Genomic DNA, 20,532 nt, shown 5'->3' with positions numbered 1-20,532 from the left:
ATTGCAAAATTTACAAACAAAACATGTTCTGCTTCTTTTTTTTTGAACTGCACAAACTCTGCATTGTCTTTGGGGTTTTAGACTTCGACCGCTTGTTACTATATTTATAAGTTTATGTTTTCCATAATTCGATAGTCTTCCGGGATGATCTAATCTGGGTGCTCTCCTTGTGGGTTCGGAATTAGGTAGATTGTCATCTTGCTCCGTATAATTAGTTTCACCATCTTCTATCCATGAAACTGCGACTTTGTGCAAGAAATTCTTGTACGTAATATTTTTTCCGTTTAGGATTGTGTATACTCTAAATGAATTAAAAAGTGCACAGTTGATAAAAAACATTACAACCCGTTTAGTCCATTTTTTTGTTTTTCTAAAAATGGAATAATATGCTAGATATTGGTCCGCGCGATCTACGCCCTTCATATATTTATTATAATCTATGATTGAATTAGGCTTTTGTATTGGGACGTCTGATCTTTTACTTTTGCTTCTGGATTCCGTTAATTGTGCAGAATGTATAGTTGAGATCATATTGACATTTCTTCTGCCATTATTCCATACTTCTAACAAAATTTGATGATTCCTACGAAATTCGTACTGACCTCTTGAAAGTTGTATTGTTTTCAGTGATCGAGGAAGACCTCTATTTTTTCGAATGGTTCCGCACACTCGCACTTTATTTTTCAAGAGAATTCTAGCCATTTTTACACTGTTATAGTAGTTATCTTGATAAATCTGGTGCCACATGTTCTTATACGGTTCAATAACCGCAGTGTCTTCTAATTTTTTGCCATCAGCAGCATACACATCAAAGTTACATACGTATCCTGTGACAGCTTCAGACAGTACTCTCACAAGTATTCCGTATTTTGTAATTTTTGCGGGATTATACGTTTTAATGGATAGCCTACCTCTCCACGGAATTATAGACTCATCCAAAGATAATTGTTGACAGGGTTTATATACATCGTTAAATTTTCGCCTAAAATAATCAATAACAGGCTGGATTTTAGCAAGCCTATGTGAATCGTGAGGAATGTTGTCATTGTTGCAAAAATGCCAGCTCTGCATTATTTGCACAAATCTGTTCCTGCTCATTACTTGTGAGAAAAATGGAGTTTCTATACTTGGATCAGTGGACCAATAGTCGTAAAGAACGTCCTTTTTTATTTGTCCCATTAGAACTATTAGCCCTAAAAACTTCTTCATTTCCGGTACCGTTATATCTGTCCATTTTTTCGCTTTTGATGGAATTTTATATTTTTCCATAACCTGATAATGATATCTGTTGGATTCCCTCACCAAGTGCTCGAAAAAGTCATTTCCAAAAAATAAATTGACATTGTCCGTCACACTTTCTGGGGAACTTGGCATAATTTTTAGGCCGGGGCTACCTTCGAAAGGTTCCAAAATTATTGCTTCGTCGTTCGTTGACCATATATCATCGTTATTTTCAACGTTATTTGCATTGTCTTCAACGTTATTTATCTCATCATCTTCTGAATCACTATATCTTGGTGGCAATACAGAACCTCGCTTCCGAATAATTGTATCACTGCCATCACTTTCGTCACCACTATTACTTCTTGAATAACTGTCAGGACAATCTGACAGATCATCTAAATAAAACTCTCCAATACCATTCTTTTCGTTCATCGCGAACGGTAAGTTTTTCGAATTGGTATAAAACTGTGGGAGCTTACACAGCAACGCAACTGACGCAACTGAGCAAGGTACCTTAGTACTAAATAACAAATTACTGCTCATATAATGAGAAAGATTGTTTATCGCCATGGCAACCGATTAACTATAGGTAGGCTATAGGTTGGTAAGCGTCGACGACAAAAAGCCGATTAATAGGTTATCGGTCGGTAAGCGTCGGCGGCAAAAACCCGATTAATCGGCTATCGGTCGGTAAAATGTTAAAAAATAAGAATATATAAGAAAATAATATCAATTTTATCAAAAATGTAATTTATGAACATTTAATTAATTTATGAAATTGTTTCAAATTTTATGTTAAGATTGCCTTAAACTAAATTAAAACACGGAGTAAATTAAAAATGATTTATTGATATTAAAGAAATCATAAATAAAACATGAGAAGTCATAAAGGTGCCATATTTCTTTTAAATATGAATTTTAATAATAAACTTTTTAAATAGTCTTTTACTGAAAATAAAATGGATATTAAGTATTCATTTTCTTTAAAAATGATCCCATTCATGTCAAAGAAACAATATTCTCTTATATCATTAAATAAAAGTATTATCTTTAAAAATAAGATAGGTACATAATTTACAATGATGTCCTTAATGAATTATTTAGATATGAATGTTTAAAGATCACTAAGATCTACAGCTTCAACTTGTGCACTAATATTTTCGTCATTTTGGCTATCTTCTTCAGTTTCTTCTTCAGTTGCTCTAGGAAAATCCAGCTTTGCCCATGACCCAAGTTCTGCTTTCTTTAATTTAATCTCTACTTTAGTAGGAAGCATATTGACACTGCTTTGTGTAATATCAACAATCTATAAGAATGAAATTTTACAGAAGTTAATATTTCGGAATTGTTTCAAAATATTATGTAAAGATTTTAAATACATACTCCTCTTAATTCTAAATCAAGATTATATCTAGAGTTTTCTTCTATGAAGAACAAATCTACAGTTAATCGTATAGGATTCAATTTAATAGATGATTGATCTGGTTGATATTTCTTAGCATAAACTGAAATTACAACAAATGTGCCTGTTTGATGCCAATCCATTCTGCATTTAGCCTTCTTACCAGTATTCTGAAAAATAATAAATTATTTTTTACATAGCAAAGTTATCACAATATTTAGATATAGTACTAAAATCTATACCATTGAAAGACATAAATAAAATATTTTCAAAATAAGAAGAAACATACTTTAGAAATCCATGTGTGCTTTCCTTGTGCACACCCTGGTTGTTCTAAAAATGTAGAGAAGTCTGTGGTTTTCTTTTGACAACAAGACCAATATTTCATTCCTTCGTGGAAGATAGGAACACCAGGATGATGATTACATACTTCATCATCAGAGGCAGGGCCATTGTATGTAGCCTTACATGAATTATTCTTGCAACTTTGTCCAATTTGAACTTTACTTTCACATATGTTTTGTGATATATTAGAAGTTAATCCTTTAATTTGTTCTAATAAAGCAGGTGACACATCTGGCATTAAATTGACTTGTGGGGTTTCAAAAGGAGGCCTTTCTAAAGCAGATCCATTGCTAAGAGGTTGAGCAATTACTTCAATTATTTCATTCCATTTTGATTTATCAACAACAGGCTTTTCTGGCTCTGCTGGTTTAATATTTGAATGATATGATTTCACACATCCCTTGATATTTAAAAATTCCGTAAAGTCTGTACATTTCTTATTACAACAAGACCAACCTTTATAGGCATCATGAAATACTGGATACCCAGAGTGGTAAATACAATCTCCTGAAAAGATGACAATAACAATAGTTGTAAAGCATTTTGCATGATAATATTTCTAACCTAACTATCAATAAGGAAAACAATTAACCTCTGAAACTATATTATATTTCCAAATTTTCTAATGTAGCTTAATATACCTTTAGTATAACATACCTTCCTTATTATCGTTCGGATCAAATTTTTTGCCACAGCCACGATTATAACAAGGCAATAAATTTTCTTCCTGCGACATTTTTAACTTTATCTTATTTTAACTTAGTTACACACGTTGTATAGGATCACAAATACGAGTACGTCAAGCGTATAAGTTACACCGAGTACACCGAGTAACTAGTACACACTGTAAACCTTTCTGTTTTTACAATTTCGAAAAACTTCTAGCATGTTCTAGAGAATCTCAACTTGTTTTTAAATAAACCATTTGTAGAAAAAATTAGAATCAATTGCAATCACACTATACAATACACATATTGCCATGAAAAATATAATAATAAGACAGATGGACTAACATTTATAACAATTATTATGCAGCTTTAGCAAATTAAAGAACAATTTTTGTCAAAAGATTACTTACATTGTTCAATATAAACCTCAATTTGTAGACAGTATTTCATTAATAAAAAATGTAATAAACATTCGAAATGTAATAAAATTGATTAATTAAATTTAAACATTGATTTTATTATCTTCTTCATGTGCATTGTATTACAGTCATTATTTGTTTTTGTCAAATATGAAAGACATAATAAATTGACATTCAGCTTACTTACACTACTTTATTGACAAATTCTCTTCATATAAAAAAGTGATATCTTTCTTATATTTGAAACTTTACATAGTTACAATTGATCACCACTGAGTGAATACATTTCGAAATCAAGCAACAATTCTATGTATTCTATATTTTAAGAAAAACTGTTTGGAGTGTGTATCGAGATTTGAGAACGTAACATAAATAATGCGACCAATGCAATCTAATGTATAACGATAAAAAAATGCCTTTACTATGAATCATAATCTTTAAAGTATTATTTTAAGTGACTATTATAATAAATAAAATTCAATAATATGTGACATTTTTAACAAATATGGAACTTCAAAATATATTTCTAATATATTACGTTTTATTTACTGTACAAAACACATGTAAGTTTTTTTATCATATATCAAAAATTATATATTTAATTTTATAATACATTAAATTATTATGTATCTTATTTCCAACTTATACAATTTAATATAATATCCAAATAGTAAAATACGCTTTTTTAGATGGTCTTCATAGAAATTTAAAGTATTATGAAACTCTTCATATATCCCAATTGCAACATAATATTGTAAAACGGGGTATTCAGCACAGTTACCATCCTTATAATAAAATAAACGAATTAGAGTTTTACTCCCATGGACGATACTTTCGATTAATTTTAACACCAAGAAGAGAAGTTATCCATTCCAAATTTAAAGCATATGAAGTAAATGGTAATGGAGAAGAGAAGACTATACATTTAGGTAAAATAGTATCAATATTTATAAATATATTTTTTAAGTTTCTAGAATAAGTTTCATAAATGATTAATAACTTATTTTATTTAAGATCATGAAAGCTTTTATCATGGACGAGTATTTGGTGAAATTGACTCTCATGCACAAATGCATATTGACAATGGTGTTCTTACAGGCAGCATTACAATTTCCGATGAAACATTTCACATTGAGGCATGTAGATTAACTACATGTAGATTAACATGTAGATTAACTTAAAGAATTAATCTTTAAGTGGTATATTTCAACATAGCTAATAGAATTTAAATTACAATTTATTTTTGTTATCTATTATAGCCATCTTGGAGACATCTTCCTCATTTAGGGAATGAAACAATGATTATTTATAAATCATCAGATGTTAAATTAAGTTGGGAACATTTTGAACATGGAGAAGGGCATACACATGGTGCTCCCAAAACTTGTGGATACGTAAAAGAGGAATTAGGTCAATTTACTGTCTTAAATGAGAATTATATTAGAGAGTATTATATATTTATATAAAATTTATATTGTAGACATTTCGGTAAATAATGAGGAAGAGAAAGGGGTAGAAGAAAAGTCTGATTCTAAATCACATGAACATTCCAGGGCAAAGAGACAGACAGAAACTTATGAATATACTCCAACAAAAACAAGATGTCCATTACTATTAGTTGCTGACTATCGTTTTTACCAAGAAATGGGTGCTAGCAGTACAAAAACTACAATTAATTATCTAGTAAATAGTTGCATTACTTAATACAAATATCAAATAATTTGTTTTAGATAATAATTTGTTTTTATATATGTTTTTAGATAAGTTTAATTGATAGAGTACATAAAATTTATAATGATACTTTATGGCAAGAAAGACAAGAACAAGATGGATTTAAAGGAATGGGCTTTGTCATTAAAAAGATTGTAGTTCATAGTGAACCAACTCGTGTAAGAGGTGGTGAGACACATTATAATATGGTTAGAGAAAAATGGGATGTTCGCACATTGCTTGAGGTAAAGCAATTCTTTATTTAAAATGTCATAATTTTAATTAATAATTGATTGGCTTATATAAATTGTACCTAGGTTTTTAGTCGAGAATATAGTCACAAAGATTTTTGTTTAGCTCATTTATTTACTGATCTTAAATTCGAAGGTGGTATATTAGGATTGGCATATGTTGGGTCACCTCGTAGAAACTCAGTAGGTGGAATTTGTACACCAGGTATATTAATGAATATTTTTTATCTATTTATAGACAAATCAATATAAACTTTAATGTTTCATTTTAAATGTTCCAGAATATTTCAAAAATGGTTACACATTATATCTCAATTCAGGTTTAAGTTCTAGTAGGAATCACTATGGACAAAGAGTTATCACAAGAGAAGCAGACTTAGTTACTGCACATGAATTTGGTCACAATTGGGGCTCTGAACATGATCCAGATATAACAGTAACTTTTTTAACTTATTTGTGATTTATCGAACAGTTTTAAAATAATTAGTCTAACAGAAATAGATTAATTCTCATACATTAAACAAATGATATTTTTAAATAGGAATGCAGTCCAAGTGCTAGTCAAGGAGGTTCATACTTAATGTATACGTATAGTGTTAGTGGATATGATGTGAATAACAAGGTACATCTAATTAATATAAAACCAGAATAATATGATGCTAAAAAAATATTTATCATTAATTATTTACGGGTTAGCGTTTTTCACCATGTAGTTTAAGATCTATTAGAAAAGTATTACAAGCAAAGTCAGGTCGCTGCTTTTCCGAGCCAGAAGAATCATTCTGTGGTAATTTACGGGTTGAAGGAGATGAAGAATGTGATGCAGGATTGCTTGGTACAGAAGATAATGATGCTTGTTGTGATAAAAATTGTAAACTTCGTAGAAGTCAAGGAGCAGTTTGTAGGTAATTATCCATTGTTATACAAATTTCTCTCTAATCTATTTTTTGTAGATTAAATATCTTTTCTAAATATTTAATATTATATATCTTTCCAGTGATAAAAATTCACCTTGTTGTCAAAGCTGTGCATTCATGCCATTAGGTGTAAAATGTCGCGATGCACAATATGCTACATGCGAGCAAGAATCACGCTGTACAGGAGCATCTAGTGAATGTCCTAGATCTCCACCAATGAAGGATGGTACAGGTTGCCTTGAAAGAGGTCAATGCAGACTTGGAAAATGTGTACCATATTGTGAGACACAGGGTTTGCAGAGTTGCATGTGTGATACAAGTATGGTTTTTATATACTGCTACAAATAATAATCAAAGATATTATATCTCTATATCACATATTTATTTGTAGTTGGAGATGCATGTAAAAGATGCTGTCGAATGAGTTTAAATGAAACATGTTTCCCCATAGATCCACAAGATATTTTACCTGATGGAACACCATGTATTCAAGGCTTCTGTAATAAGGTATGATTGAAAAAATTTTAGTAATTTAAAAGGATCTTACTACACTTTGTACACGTAATTATAGAACCTATAAAATATTTCTAGGGTATTTGTGAAAAAACAATTCAAGATGTAGTAGAGCGATTTTGGGATATTATTGAGGACATAAACATTAACAAAGTTATGCGATTTTTAAAAGACAATATAGTAGGTGCTGTTATAATTATTACTGCCATTGTGTGGATTCCCACTAGCTGCGTTATTAGTTACATCGACCACAGACGAATTAAAGAAAGTGAAAAAAAGTGGCGTTGGAAGCACACAGATGAACTTATTCACCCAGATGAGCAAAGACAAATTATCCGTATTGGTGGACAACGGCAGAAGATACCCCAAGTTACGCAACAATCGTAAATGTCTTAGCTACGATTATTTCACCACGAACGTGAAAGTGTCGTGGTTTATAAAATTCTAGTCATAAATATCTTCAATTTTTATATTACAGATGGTTTTCATTCATTATGTAAATAAAGAATGTTTTTAACGTAAATGATATCAAAAATAAATTTAATAATATTAATAATTAAGCGAAAATTTTATCTACTTAACAGTAATATATGTATACTTATATAATTTTTTATTTATATATGTATATGTAAAATTTCCATTAGATTTTATTTATATATTGTAAAAGATACCAAAATAAATACCAAAATTTTTAACCAAATTGAATTTCGGAAACATAAAAGAGTATAATTTTTATTCGGATTGTCAATTTGAATGTCATGTTCATCTTTTCAAAAGCACGTGCTACAAATCGTAGCGCTAACCTCTAAAATTTTGTTACGTGTAATTTTGGTAACGTATTTCCTCTGATACATGATACCCTGAACCTCATAATTGCATCAACGTACCAGCCGGTACCAAATAATTTGTGAAGTAGTGTTCAAATTTTCAGAAAAATGATAGAAAAACTTCCGGAGACGATTAATTTTCCAAAAGAAGAGGAGATCATTTTAGAATTGTGGAAAAAGTGTGATACTTTTCAAAACTCTTTGAGGTTGTCGAAAGGAAGACCAAAATATTCGTTTTACGATGGTCCACCGTTTGCCACGGGATTACCTCATTATGGGCACATACTTGCAGGAACAATAAAAGATATTGTGACAAGGTATGCTTATCAATCTGGTTATCACGTGGAAAGAAGATTTGGCTGGGATACTCATGGTTTACCTGTCGAATTTGAAATAGATAAAACATTAAATATAAAAGGTCCTGATGATGTTGCTAAAATGGGTATAGCGAACTATAATAAAGAATGTCGAAGCATTGTAATGAAATATGCAACAGAATGGGAAACGATTGTAGGTAGAATTGGCAGATGGATAGATTTCAAAAATGATTATAAAACATTATATCCTTGGTATATGGAATCCATTTGGTGGATTTTTAAAGAATTATACAATAAAGATCTTGTATACCAAGGTGTTAAAGTAATGCCTTTTTCTACGGGTTGTAACACTCCTTTATCTAATTTTGAGTCAGGGCAGAATTATAAAGATGTTGTTGATCCTTCTATAGTTGTATCATTTGCTATAGTAGATGAACCAGGTGTTTCTCTCCTTGCCTGGACTACTACTCCTTGGACTCTACCCAGCAACCTAGCACTTTGCTGTAATCCTACTTTTGAATATGTAGAAGTTAAAGATCATTCATCTGGTAATGTTTATATTATATTAGAGTCAAGTTTAGAACTTGTTTATAAATCTAAAGATTCTTATACTATACAAGGTAAAAGGAAAGGATGTGATTTGAAAGGAAAGGTATATAATCCTCCTTTCCCATATTTTCAAAATCTAAGAGAGAAAGGTGCTTTTGTAGTATTAAATGATACATATGTCACAGCAGAGACTGGAACAGGTATTGTTCATCAAGCACCCTATTTTGGAGAAGATGATTATCGGTGTTGTTTGGAAGCTGGTGTCATAACAAAAGATCAGGAAATCGTATGCCCAATTGATAGTTGTGGATGTTTTGTAGAACCAGTACATGATTTTGTTGGAAAATATGTAAAAGATGCTGACAAGGATATCATTAAATATCTCCAGATAAATAAAAAATTAATTCATAGTAGTACTACTAAACACAGTTATCCATATTGCTGGAGATCTGATACACCACTAATATATAAAGCTGTACCCTCGTGGTTTATCAGGGTAGAAGCCATAAAAGATAGACTTATTACAGCAAATAGTAATACTTATTGGGTGCCAGATTATGTCAAAGATAAACGATTTGGTAATTGGTTAAGAGATGCTCGTGATTGGGCTATTAGTAGAAACCGATATTGGGGTAACCCAATTCCTTTATGGATTTCAGAAGATGGGCAAGAAATTGTATGTGTAGGAAGTATAGCAGAATTGGAGGAATTGACTAATACAAAAGTAACAGATATTCATAGAGAAAGTATAGATCATTTAACTATACCATCAAACCGACCAGGATGTCCACCTTTACGACGAGTACCTGAAGTATTTGACTGTTGGTTTGAATCTGGATCAATGCCATATGCACAAATGCATTATCCTTTTGAAAATCGGAAAGAATTTGAAGAGAATTTTCCAGCTGATTTTATTGGAGAAGGTATTGATCAAACTCGTGGATGGTTTTATACTTTATTAGTTATATCAACAGCTCTTTTTGGGAAAGCTCCATTTAAAAATTTAGTAGCAAATGGTTTGATACTTGCATCTGATGGACAAAAGATGTCTAAACGTAAAAAAAATTATCCAGATCCCGTGGGAATTGTTAATAAGTATGGAGGAGATGCTCTTCGTTTATACTTAATTAATTCTCCTGTTGTAAGAGCAGAAAATTTGCGTTTCAAGGAAGAAGGAGTTAGGGATATTATAAAAGATGTGTTCTTGCCTTGGTACAATGCATTTAGATTCTTAATGCAAAATATTGAAAGATTTGAAAGAGAAGAAAAAATTAATTTTATATATGATGAATCTAAAAAAATATGTTCGAATAATATAATGGATAGATGGATTTTATCTTTTACACAGACATTATTACAATTTTTTAAACAAGAAATGCATGCTTATAAGTTATATACTGTAGTACCTCACTTGATAAAATATATAGATAATCTTACCAACTGGTATGTAAGAATGAATAGGAAACGTATAAAGGGAGATGGTGGTTCAGCTGATTGCCAACAAGCTTTGACAACTTTGTTTTCTGTTCTTTATATAATGGTTCGCGTAAATGCACCATTTACACCATTTTTAACAGAATTCATGTTCCAACGATTAGTTAAATTACTTTCAGTATCTAAAACTAACATGGATAGTGTTCATTATCAAATGATACCAGAATCTAATTTACAATTAATAGATGAAAAGATTGAAAAGGCTATATCTTATATGCAAACTATAATTGAACTAGGACGTGTTATCAGGGATAGGAAAACAATTCCTGTTAAATATCCATTACCAGGAATTGTAGTAATTCATCAAGATGCTGAAGTATTAAAAGAAATAGAATCTCTGAAATCATATATTCTAGAAGAACTTAATGTAAAAGAATTAACTGTTACTACAGATAAGGAGAAGTATGGTGTTAAATTGAGAGCAGAACCAGATCATAAAATACTTGGAGCCCGCCTTAAAGGAGAATTTAAATCTGTTACTCAAGCTATTAAAGAGCTTTCTGATGAAGAATTACAAATGTTTGTTGCGAAGAAAGAAATTACTGTCCAAGGTCATAAATTGGAAGAACAAGATTTACGACTGATGTTTAGTTTCACGGGACCAGCAGCTGAACAATTGTGTAAACAATATGAGGCTCATAGCGAAGGAAATATTTTAATATTGCTAGATGTTACTCCTGATGAAAGCATGCACAATGAAGGAGTGGCAAGAGAAGTAATCAATAGGATTCAAAAACTGAGAAAGAAAGCTCAATTAGTTCCATCAGATGAAGCCATTGCATATTATGAAATACAAGATCAAGATAGTAATTTGGCAAAAGTAATTATCACTCACAAAGATTTTATCGAAAATGCAACTAAAACTCCACAAGAGAATATATCAAAAATGTCAAATGATGCGAATGTAATTATAGAAGAAATGCAAAAGATTAAAGGCATTGACATGAAACTTGTCTTAGTAAAAACTAAAATAGACGAAATTGAAAACAACAAAATAAATGTGGAACCTTTTTTAAAATATGTAAACATTGAACTTATAGGTATAAAGCCAAGATTTGGAGCAACTAGCTGTGTAGGAACTGTATTGTTAGAAACTTCTAATTCATTAGTTCCTATTTCTTACAAACAATTAAAACACGAAATTGAGTTAATATTCGGTATTTATGATTGCGCTTATAATTTACACGTCGACAATAAACCAGTATCAGAGGAAACAAATATTTTATCATTACATAAACAAATAATAAAAGTAATGAAAATAGGTTTTACTGAAACTAAAACATCTACAGTATTAAAACAACCAGTTTGTAATTTTATTAATATCAATAGCACATTAGGGAAAGGTACTATTCTCCTGGAAAATCCAAAAGGAAATTTTTGTTTGAATAATACAATGTTAAAAGAACAATTAAATATCTTCTTTAATAAACTAAGTGTTTCTGAACCTATACCTAAAGTGCTAAACGATTTATGTGGGAAGACGCTACAATTAAGTTAACTTCTATTTAAAAGCGATTTTTCATTAATTATTTATCTTTTATTTACGTACCTCATTTTGCAAATGTTTTTCAAGGTTTAATAATTCCATTTAAATTTAAATTAAGGCTGGTACTAAATACATTATAAATCATACATTGCATATTTAAATATTAATTCTGGATTGGTGGTAACTTTATTCATGTATTATATTTATTTATTTTATATAAGACTTTATAACTTGTTCAGTTTTTGTAAAGAACAGTATGTAATTGCAACAATTTTATAATTAAGAAATAAACGATTATTATATTATAAACCATACAATATACAAATATACCTTTTTCTATTTAATTCATTTTTTAATATTATTAGATTCAAATGAAAAATAAATTTTTATTTACATAAAATCAATCAATAAACTATAAAATATACTCATGTGAGAAAACATCAAATAAATAACTATTTATTTCACATTTAATAAAAATCGTGATAGTACCACATAATTTGATTTTTCTATAAACTACTATAGTACAGTGTATTGCAAAAGTAACGATAAATCACTGTCTTCAATGACATCATTGTCCGAAAAAGTAACGAATTTTCTTTTCTGGAAGTAATATGAAGTGTATCTTCTAATAAGTTGCAATTATGATTGCTTATTACATTATGAGTTATGTATGTACACACTGTTAATGACTTTAATTTTTTTTTAACAATTCACATAATGGTACTTAAAAAATGTTATCATTACAGGTAATTTTCATTCTATAACTTTCATTCATGTTAGAAGTTTTGGAAGATTATAAAAGTATAATGATTTTGTTCTAATAACTGTAATTTATAATAGTTACAAAGCATATTCAAGTTTAAGTCACGTATAGATAATGTAAATTTTAAATTCAATAAAAAATATAACGAATGTATAAGTATATAATAAATTTTGCATTCAAAATGATATAGTGCCATTGCAATTATCGTTTATAATATTTATTATGACTAATTCAACAGTTTAATAACATTTATCGAAAATTAATTTCATAAATATGTCTATTTAAATGAACAGTTAGTAAAATAATAGTTAGTAAAATACTAATCGTCCAAATTTATTTAATGTTATATGTATATTTCCATTTATAATTGTGATATTTTATATAAACCCAAAGAAATTTTCTTATTAAATTAAATATATAAATAAAAATATTGAGCTTAATGCACATAAATTGATTTCAAATTTGAAATGCAACCATACTATCTAAGTATACCTCACCTCTTATTCATGTGAATTCTTTTATACATTGTTAAAAATCACAATAACTCTTCATGTTCTTCTTGATGTCAGGAACCAATGTGTTCAAATGATGTTACACTAAAAAACACATATCGACGTTTACAAAATCATGTTCCAAAGTAATATCTTGATCAGTTTCTTTCTTATAAGTTATAAGTTCACTCAATATTTCTCTTGTCTTGATTGAGAAAGATATTACTAACTAATGACATAATATTAAAGCTACTGACATTGCGAAAATTGCAGTGAGGGCATACAATGCGAGTGTAATACTCGCAGTAAAAAATTGAGCATAATGGTATCGGGAATACCAAGCAAAACCTAACATGACAGTCAAAATGATCACTAATGGTCTACTCAAATCCCATTCGTTATGTACTGAACTAATTCCTGTACCAACAGGAATCTCAGGAAATGATTGAGGATTAAAATATATTGATGACGAATTATCTAATGTTGATGCTTGAGATGGTACAGGATTTGGTCGTGGTTGATGAACCAAACAATGAACTACACAATTGTTATACAAGCCACATTTTTCCAATGTTTGACTATCAGGTTGCAATACTCGACCATTAAAAACTAAACGCACTAATTTTTGTGCATCAAGCTCCGTTTGAAAATGTCTCCTGAAAAATGTAAAAATTCATTATATATATTTCACTTATAAATATTTTTTAACATGAAAAATCTATTTAAAAAAAGAAATAATAGAAACCTCTTAAAATCCCCAAGTAATTCTTTCAGGCTACCAGTAACCATTTTTTGATCATCGTTTATAAACTTTAGTTTTATGCTAATTTCATTAGTGTCTGAAAGATTTTCACATTCATGTTCTATGGGTTCATTACACGTTGATGTTGATATACTTGTCTCTTTAGGAGGGTTTATTTTGGTTTGTTTTTTCAAATTTGTTGCACTATCATTAAATGAATCCATAGCTTCAATAAGTACTTCCTCTGTAGCTGTTGCTTCAGACATTCTATGTGTGTCAGGAGAAATTTCTCCATTTGTGTCTATTGTGACAGACAATAAATAGTTCTAATGTTTCTATTATGTTTTTAGAAGTATTTTTAAATATGACATATCACCTGCAATAGATGGTTCAGGACAACTTTGTGAAGTGCTATTACCATCATCTGTAATTGGTTCTATAGTTTCTTCTTCGGTTACCTCCAAATTTGGAGGTCGTGTAAATGAGCTTGCATTTTGATGAGTAGCTCTAAGCTCAGCAAGACGTGTGCGTGTTCGATGTATTACAAGTACTGTGCGTATTAATGGTTGATCTGTAATACTTGTGGAATACCAGGCAAGCCATCCTACTAAGAGCACAACCACAACAATGCAAAAATCTGTTACTTCATCTCCTACACCTTCGATCAGAGTCATTTCTATGATCTAAAATTAACCTGTATAAATAAATATAAATATATAATAACAAAAATATTAATACTATTACAGAAAGTGAAAAGATTAAATAATCATGAATGATTTATAGTGATTCATAATTCATCAAATATGTTTATATTTGTTATATATATTATGTTTGTTACATGTCAATTGCAATTATAAAATATTACATATCAAAAATACTTAGAATTATATTATTCAACTTTCATACCACATAACAATAATGCTACTTCCTTAAAAATCTTTTCATGCATATATTGATAATGAACAAAAAAAAAATAACCCTGATTTCAGTTCAATGTCTTTAAGGTGAAATCGATATTATTTTTTCTACATAAGTTAATATATGGGAATAAAATTCCACAATAAAACGAGTAACACCTTGAACAATTATAATAAATTTGCATTACTTTTTCAATATTTTCTAGAGTAGTAAGCGAATGTTATTATACATTTTAAGGAAGTTTGAACATAGATAGTAATTTAGTAATTTCATACGGTTTACTTTATATCGTGAAGTAAAATTTCCGTTATCCCATATAATTCTTTGCCGTCTTTGCAAATCACTTATTCTTACCTCAATTTATACAAATTAGACAAAACAGAACAAAATTAAAGCTTCACCAAAACCACTTATAAAAATCTCATCTACAAACATCTGGAGATGACGTAGATAATTTATGACAACCAGCGACATATAAGAAGGCGCGAATTCTTTTAATTATTTCAAAATGATATATAATATATAAGGGTATAATTCGGAATTACTTTTTATATTCGTATAGAAATCAAAGTGATATAATAATATGTAACGAGTTACATCATGTTAGTACTATATGAACCTTATATATGTAGATATATGTATTTATAAACTTGTTTGAAAAATTAAAAAATAACGTAAATTTATCTATTCCATGCGACGTTCTTATCATAAAACAAAATTATATTACTTCATATTTATTAAAAATAAAAAAGCTTTAAAATGTTGTGAAACTTTAAAATGTAGTATAAAATAAATGTCATAGTATTGAATACGTGTAAGATATGCATGTATACCATATACCTCAGATATAAGTATGATGTGTGTATCAAGATATACTATTTTGTTCGATCTCAATCACATGACCTACACGTCAAAATGGCTGAGCTAATTGCGGTACCGTTGAAGAAACCGTCTGATGTTGATGTAATTAAACCACTTACAAATATTATTAAATCAACGTATAATAACGCAAACGATCAAAAAGATTATACGGAAGCAATCGCAGATTTTAGTAAATTAAGGAATAATGCTTTGTGGCGAGCTTTCGAGAAATATGAAAGTTCTTTGGAGGTTATATACAGGTATGACTCATCTTTAATTATTATTTTAATTTTAATTATGACAGTACACTAAAAAATGTGACTACTTTATTATAATCTGCTTCATGAAATTTGCATTTAATACGAAATATTCCAATGAAGAAATTTTTAAAAGCAACCGAAGATTAGTGATTCGTGATGTTTTATTAAGTCTGCACTTTTGATATAATTTTGATAAATTAGTGTTGAAAGATATGCAATTATTATAATATAATAAAATAATATCATTAACAATTAATAAAAATTAATTTCTAAGTAATGACATCTTTTTAAATCAAATTTATGTTTTCTTCTTTTTTCTAGTTACTATGATCAGTTGTGTGCGTTGGAAGGCAAGATACCTGCTCATGAATTACAAATTCCATTTAAGTGGAAAGATGCATTTGATCGTACCATATTTGGTGGAAAACTCAGTTTAAGTAAGATATTTTAAATATGCTTTTTCATAGATTCTTAACTGATTAATAAATAAAGATAAGATAAACCTCTTACTGATTACATCAATATTTTGAATTATATTTCAAATAATATTGGTTTTGTGATATTTAAAATAATATATGATATTTGATTTTTCAGCAATTAGTACATTAGCATATGAAAAAGTTTGTGTATTATTTAATATTGCTGCTTTGCAAAGTTCAGTTGCAGCAGCACAGTCTTTAGAAAGTGATGAAGGATTGAAACTGGCTGCAAAGTTATTTCAAGTAAATATTTTAATTCCATTAATTAAATACGATATAATTGGAAAATGATATAAATATTCAATTTGCTTTGGTATAAAAAATGATTCATCTACATATTGTATAAATTTTAGCAATCTGCTGGTATCTTTAATTATCTTAAAGCAAATGTTATGATGGCTATTCAACAAGAACCAACACCAGATATCAGTCCAGAAACATTAGGAGCATTATCTTCATTAATGCTTGCTCAGGCTCAAGAAATATTTGTACATAAAGCAATCCATGATGCTATGAAAAATGGGATTATTGCTAAACTAGCTGCACAGGCAGAAGAACTGTATGCAGATACATTAAAATTATTTCAAAAGGAGATTTTCAGGGCATTTTGGGATAAAGAATGGGTTCCTTTAGTATGGATTTATAATTTTATTTATATGGAATTTATACAAAATATATAAAATAATTGTTCATAACGTAATAATAATAGATTGCAGGAAAACAAGCTGGATATCGGGCAATGACCGAATTTTATCAATCATTGGTATGCAAGAATAACAAGTTAATTGGAGAAGAAATTGCCAGATTAGAGGTAAATCTTAAAAGTTGGTAATATATTAAATATGTAAACATAAAAATAAGTCAAAATTAATTAAAATGCACATTTTTAGCATGCTGTGGAATTGTTTAAAGCTGCGCAACAACGTTCAAACAAATCCCACTTATTCCAAGACTATGCTAACAAAGCACAGAGGAATCTAACAGAAGTAAAAAAGGATAATGATTTCATTTATCATGAAAGAATACCAGATATAAAGTCTTTGGAACCAGTTGGAAAAGCTAATGTTGCAAAACTGTTATCAATGCCTGAAGTTCTTAGCTCTAACTTTAAAGGTTTGTTGTATATAATAACAAATTTAAAGAATGTTTTTTAGTATAATTTCTTTTATATATACATTATATAATTTTAGATCTTTTTGCTGATTTATTACCTGTTAGCGTACATCAAGCATTATCATCTTATGAAGTTCGTCGGAATGAATTAGTTAATTCAGAAATATCTAAATTACGCGAAATGACACAAATTTTAAACGGGTATGATGATTATGTAAATATATTTAAATGCTGACTTTTTATTTGATGTCTAATAATTATGTTTTTAGTGTGTTGGCAAGTTTAAATTTACCAGCTGCTATTGAAGATACAAGTGGAACTGAGTTACCTCAATCTGTATTAGAGAAGGCTCAATATGTAAAAGATGCAGGTGGAATTCAAGCTTTGGAAAATTCTATGAAAGAATTGCCTGATCTATTACAAAGAAATAAAGAACTTTTGGACGAGGTAAAGAAATGCATGGATTATATACTTTTTTTTCGATATAACTGTTCAATCATTACTGTTTTTATAGTGTGAACGAATGTTACAAGAGGAACGCGAGTCTGATGATCAATTAAGAGAACAATTTAAAGAACGTTGGACAAGAATACCTAGCAGTCGTTTAACAGAGCAATTTACTATTACTCTACGGAAATATCGTGAAATTATTAATAATGCTGTATCCGCTGATAAGGTAAACGTGTATGAATATATGCATGGAAGATGACTTGTAAAATAATTATTTACATCAAACCTTTTAAGATAATTATTATATCTTATAGGTTGTTCGCGAGAAATATGAAAATCACAAGGAAAGTATGGAAACTTTAAGTTTGCATGCAAATGATTTGATTAATGCTGTGCCAACTGGATCGGCAGTTCAAGAAACCAATACTGTTGTTCAACTTAGGAAATTAATGGAAGATGTAGGTATCTTACGCAAAGTTATATTTTTTGTATTATTTTTTTAGATTACTTATGCTATTAATTTCTTTTAAGATTGAAACACTAAAAACAGAACGCGATGTTATAGAAAGTGAACTGAAATCTGCTATTACCGATATGAAAGCAACGTTCTTGTCAGCACTTGCAAAAGATGGCGGAATTGATGAACCAAATTTGTCAGTTGAAAGCATAGGAAAAACTTATGGACCTTTACAAAAACAAGTGAGAGATAGCGTTGCTCGCCAAGAACAATTAATTGCTGAGATTCAGGTATGTATAAAGGATTACAAAATTATATTGTAATAATTATTTTGCATATTTACAATATTTCCTATGATACATACTAATTTTAAAAACAATTTTAGATGTGTCATACACAATTTACAGCCGAACAATCTGGTAGAGGTAGTTCAAGAGAAGCAATGTTATGTAAATTAGCAGCTGCTTATGATGCATTTAAAGAATTGAAAGGCAACTTAAACGAAGGTGCTAAATTTTATAATGATTTAACACAGGTAAATAGCTGATCATAATCCTTTCATGTTATATTAGAATTAAAATTTATAATTTCTTATATTTGTATAGTTGCTAGTAGTCTTCCAAAATAAAATATCGGACTTCTGCTTTGCTCGGAAAACTGAGAAAGAAGAACTACTGAAGGATTTAACAACAAATTTGAGCCATACTGGGCCAACTCCAACTCCTAACATTCCATCTCATCACGGAGGTATAGATTAGATTTTTATAAATAATATTGCATGTATTCTCTACACAGTTTATTAAAAAAAAAATTTTAATATTTAGCAACATCCGGACAAAGCCAATCAGGAATAGAACAAAGTGGATCATCGCAATTACCGTATCCTACGCATTTCCAAGGTGGAATGCCTATACCGTATGGACCTGGTCCTACTACACCATATCCCACATATATCTCCCCTCCTATGCCTACAACGTATAATCCATATGCAACAATGCCTTATCCCGCGCAAGGTGATATAAAAAATGCAGAGTCATTCATATTGTTACATGACATTTCGGAATATACTTTATATTTGGAATTTTATTTTTAGGAGGTTATAATCCGTATCAAAATATGCCTCCAGCTCCTTATGGTGGATACGCAACTCTGCCACGTTATGGCGGTAATCAACATCCTCGCCAAGGACATCCGTTTTGAAGAATGAATAATATTTTATATACGTATACTGTGATTGCATAATATAGCATGCGGAATTTATAAGAATGAAAAAAAAATGTATATGATATAACGTTATGAAAGTTAATGCGAAATACGTTTCAATCTGTCCAATATCGAGCAGTAAAGAAATTATACGTTGAAAATCAATTTTGAAGAAATTATATTCCTTGATTGTTATTGTATTTCATGCAGTTGAATTTTGATATAGAATGTATTACTACGTAATATGTGTTAAGCTTTAAATGTTGCTTCAGGAAAAGAAAAAAGATTTAAATACGATAATGCTCGTGCAATTTATAAATATATTTTGTAACATAATATATTGTAGTCAATGATTATAATGCCTACAAATCGTAATTATTTCATTGTTACTAAAATTCTAATCTTTCTTGTATTTATAAGCATACAATCCTATATATTAGCAGTATTTCAATGCATAACAATTTGATGATGTTTTTATTCTTAAATTGTATATGACAATTCTCTGTAACAAATGGAAACAATGTAAAATTTTTAAATGTGATTACTAAGGAACTCACTACATTTACTTTTGATTTTAATAAATATTTATGATACGGCATAATATTTATACATATACTTTTTTCCTCTCAATTAAGAAAATAAACTGAAAAGATTCTGAAATAGAGATTATCTT

General features: G+C 29.4%; 6 protein-coding genes across 6 annotated transcripts; 3 read left to right on the top strand and 3 right to left on the bottom strand.

Moving 5' to 3' along the window:
- Positions 1 to 154: 154 nt before the first annotated feature.
- On the bottom strand, positions 155 to 1,979 carry LOC126867321 (piggyBac transposable element-derived protein 4-like). The gene is made up of 2 exons (XM_050621712.1): positions 603 to 1,979; positions 155 to 301 (listed from the first exon to the last, which is right to left on the bottom strand). Exons 1-2 carry the CDS (start codon positions 1,792 to 1,794, stop codon positions 285 to 287), a joined length of 1,209 nt encoding a protein of 402 aa, XP_050477669.1. The 5' UTR covers positions 1,795 to 1,979; the 3' UTR covers positions 155 to 284.
- A 74-nt stretch (positions 1,980 to 2,053) lies between these two features.
- Positions 2,054 to 3,931, bottom strand: LOC126867328 (cysteine and histidine-rich domain-containing protein morgana). Its single transcript, XM_050621721.1, has 4 exons — positions 3,629 to 3,931; positions 2,916 to 3,478; positions 2,608 to 2,796; positions 2,054 to 2,530 (listed from the first exon to the last, which is right to left on the bottom strand). The coding sequence occupies exons 1-4, from the start codon at positions 3,705 to 3,707 to the stop codon at positions 2,339 to 2,341; spliced, it is 1,023 nt and encodes a 340-aa protein (XP_050477678.1). The 5' UTR covers positions 3,708 to 3,931; the 3' UTR covers positions 2,054 to 2,338.
- A 198-nt stretch (positions 3,932 to 4,129) lies between these two features.
- LOC126867295 (ADAM 17-like protease) lies at positions 4,130 to 8,149 on the top strand. The gene is made up of 13 exons (XM_050621604.1): positions 4,130 to 4,621; positions 4,748 to 4,987; positions 5,073 to 5,194; positions 5,318 to 5,468; positions 5,539 to 5,741; positions 5,819 to 6,013; positions 6,086 to 6,224; positions 6,301 to 6,455; positions 6,561 to 6,641; positions 6,716 to 6,924; positions 7,017 to 7,255; positions 7,328 to 7,443; positions 7,528 to 8,149. The coding sequence occupies exons 1-13, from the start codon at positions 4,564 to 4,566 to the stop codon at positions 7,834 to 7,836; spliced, it is 2,217 nt and encodes a 738-aa protein (XP_050477561.1). The 5' UTR covers positions 4,130 to 4,563; the 3' UTR covers positions 7,837 to 8,149.
- Positions 8,150 to 8,243: 94 nt separating this feature from the next.
- LOC126867285 (isoleucine--tRNA ligase, cytoplasmic) lies at positions 8,244 to 13,070 on the top strand. Its single transcript, XM_050621578.1, has one exon. It carries the CDS (start codon positions 8,385 to 8,387, stop codon positions 12,132 to 12,134), a length of 3,750 nt encoding a protein of 1,249 aa, XP_050477535.1. The 5' UTR covers positions 8,244 to 8,384; the 3' UTR covers positions 12,135 to 13,070.
- On the bottom strand, positions 12,563 to 15,514 carry LOC126867327 (transmembrane and ubiquitin-like domain-containing protein 1). The gene is made up of 4 exons (XM_050621719.1): positions 15,391 to 15,514; positions 14,495 to 14,812; positions 14,122 to 14,419; positions 12,563 to 14,032 (listed from the first exon to the last, which is right to left on the bottom strand). Exons 2-4 carry the CDS (start codon positions 14,790 to 14,792, stop codon positions 13,606 to 13,608), a joined length of 1,023 nt encoding a protein of 340 aa, XP_050477676.1. The 5' UTR covers positions 14,793 to 14,812; positions 15,391 to 15,514; the 3' UTR covers positions 12,563 to 13,605.
- Positions 15,515 to 15,929: 415 nt separating this feature from the next.
- Positions 15,930 to 20,462, top strand: LOC126867291 (programmed cell death 6-interacting protein). The gene is made up of 15 exons (XM_050621592.1): positions 15,930 to 16,157; positions 16,479 to 16,594; positions 16,752 to 16,879; positions 16,990 to 17,268; positions 17,346 to 17,447; positions 17,527 to 17,749; positions 17,827 to 17,950; positions 18,019 to 18,196; positions 18,264 to 18,425; positions 18,514 to 18,657; positions 18,731 to 18,946; positions 19,042 to 19,191; positions 19,262 to 19,403; positions 19,481 to 19,669; positions 19,750 to 20,462. The coding sequence occupies exons 1-15, from the start codon at positions 15,952 to 15,954 to the stop codon at positions 19,854 to 19,856; spliced, it is 2,466 nt and encodes an 821-aa protein (XP_050477549.1). The 5' UTR covers positions 15,930 to 15,951; the 3' UTR covers positions 19,857 to 20,462.
- The last annotated feature ends 70 nt before the right edge of the window (positions 20,463 to 20,532 follow it).

This window comes from Bombus huntii, chromosome 7, assembly GCF_024542735.1.
Source record: "Bombus huntii isolate Logan2020A chromosome 7, iyBomHunt1.1, whole genome shotgun sequence".
Lineage (NCBI taxonomy): Eukaryota > Metazoa > Arthropoda > Insecta > Hymenoptera > Apidae > Bombus > Bombus huntii.
Note: the sequence above shows the minus strand (reverse complement) of the source record. Positions and strands in the feature narration are given on the sequence as shown.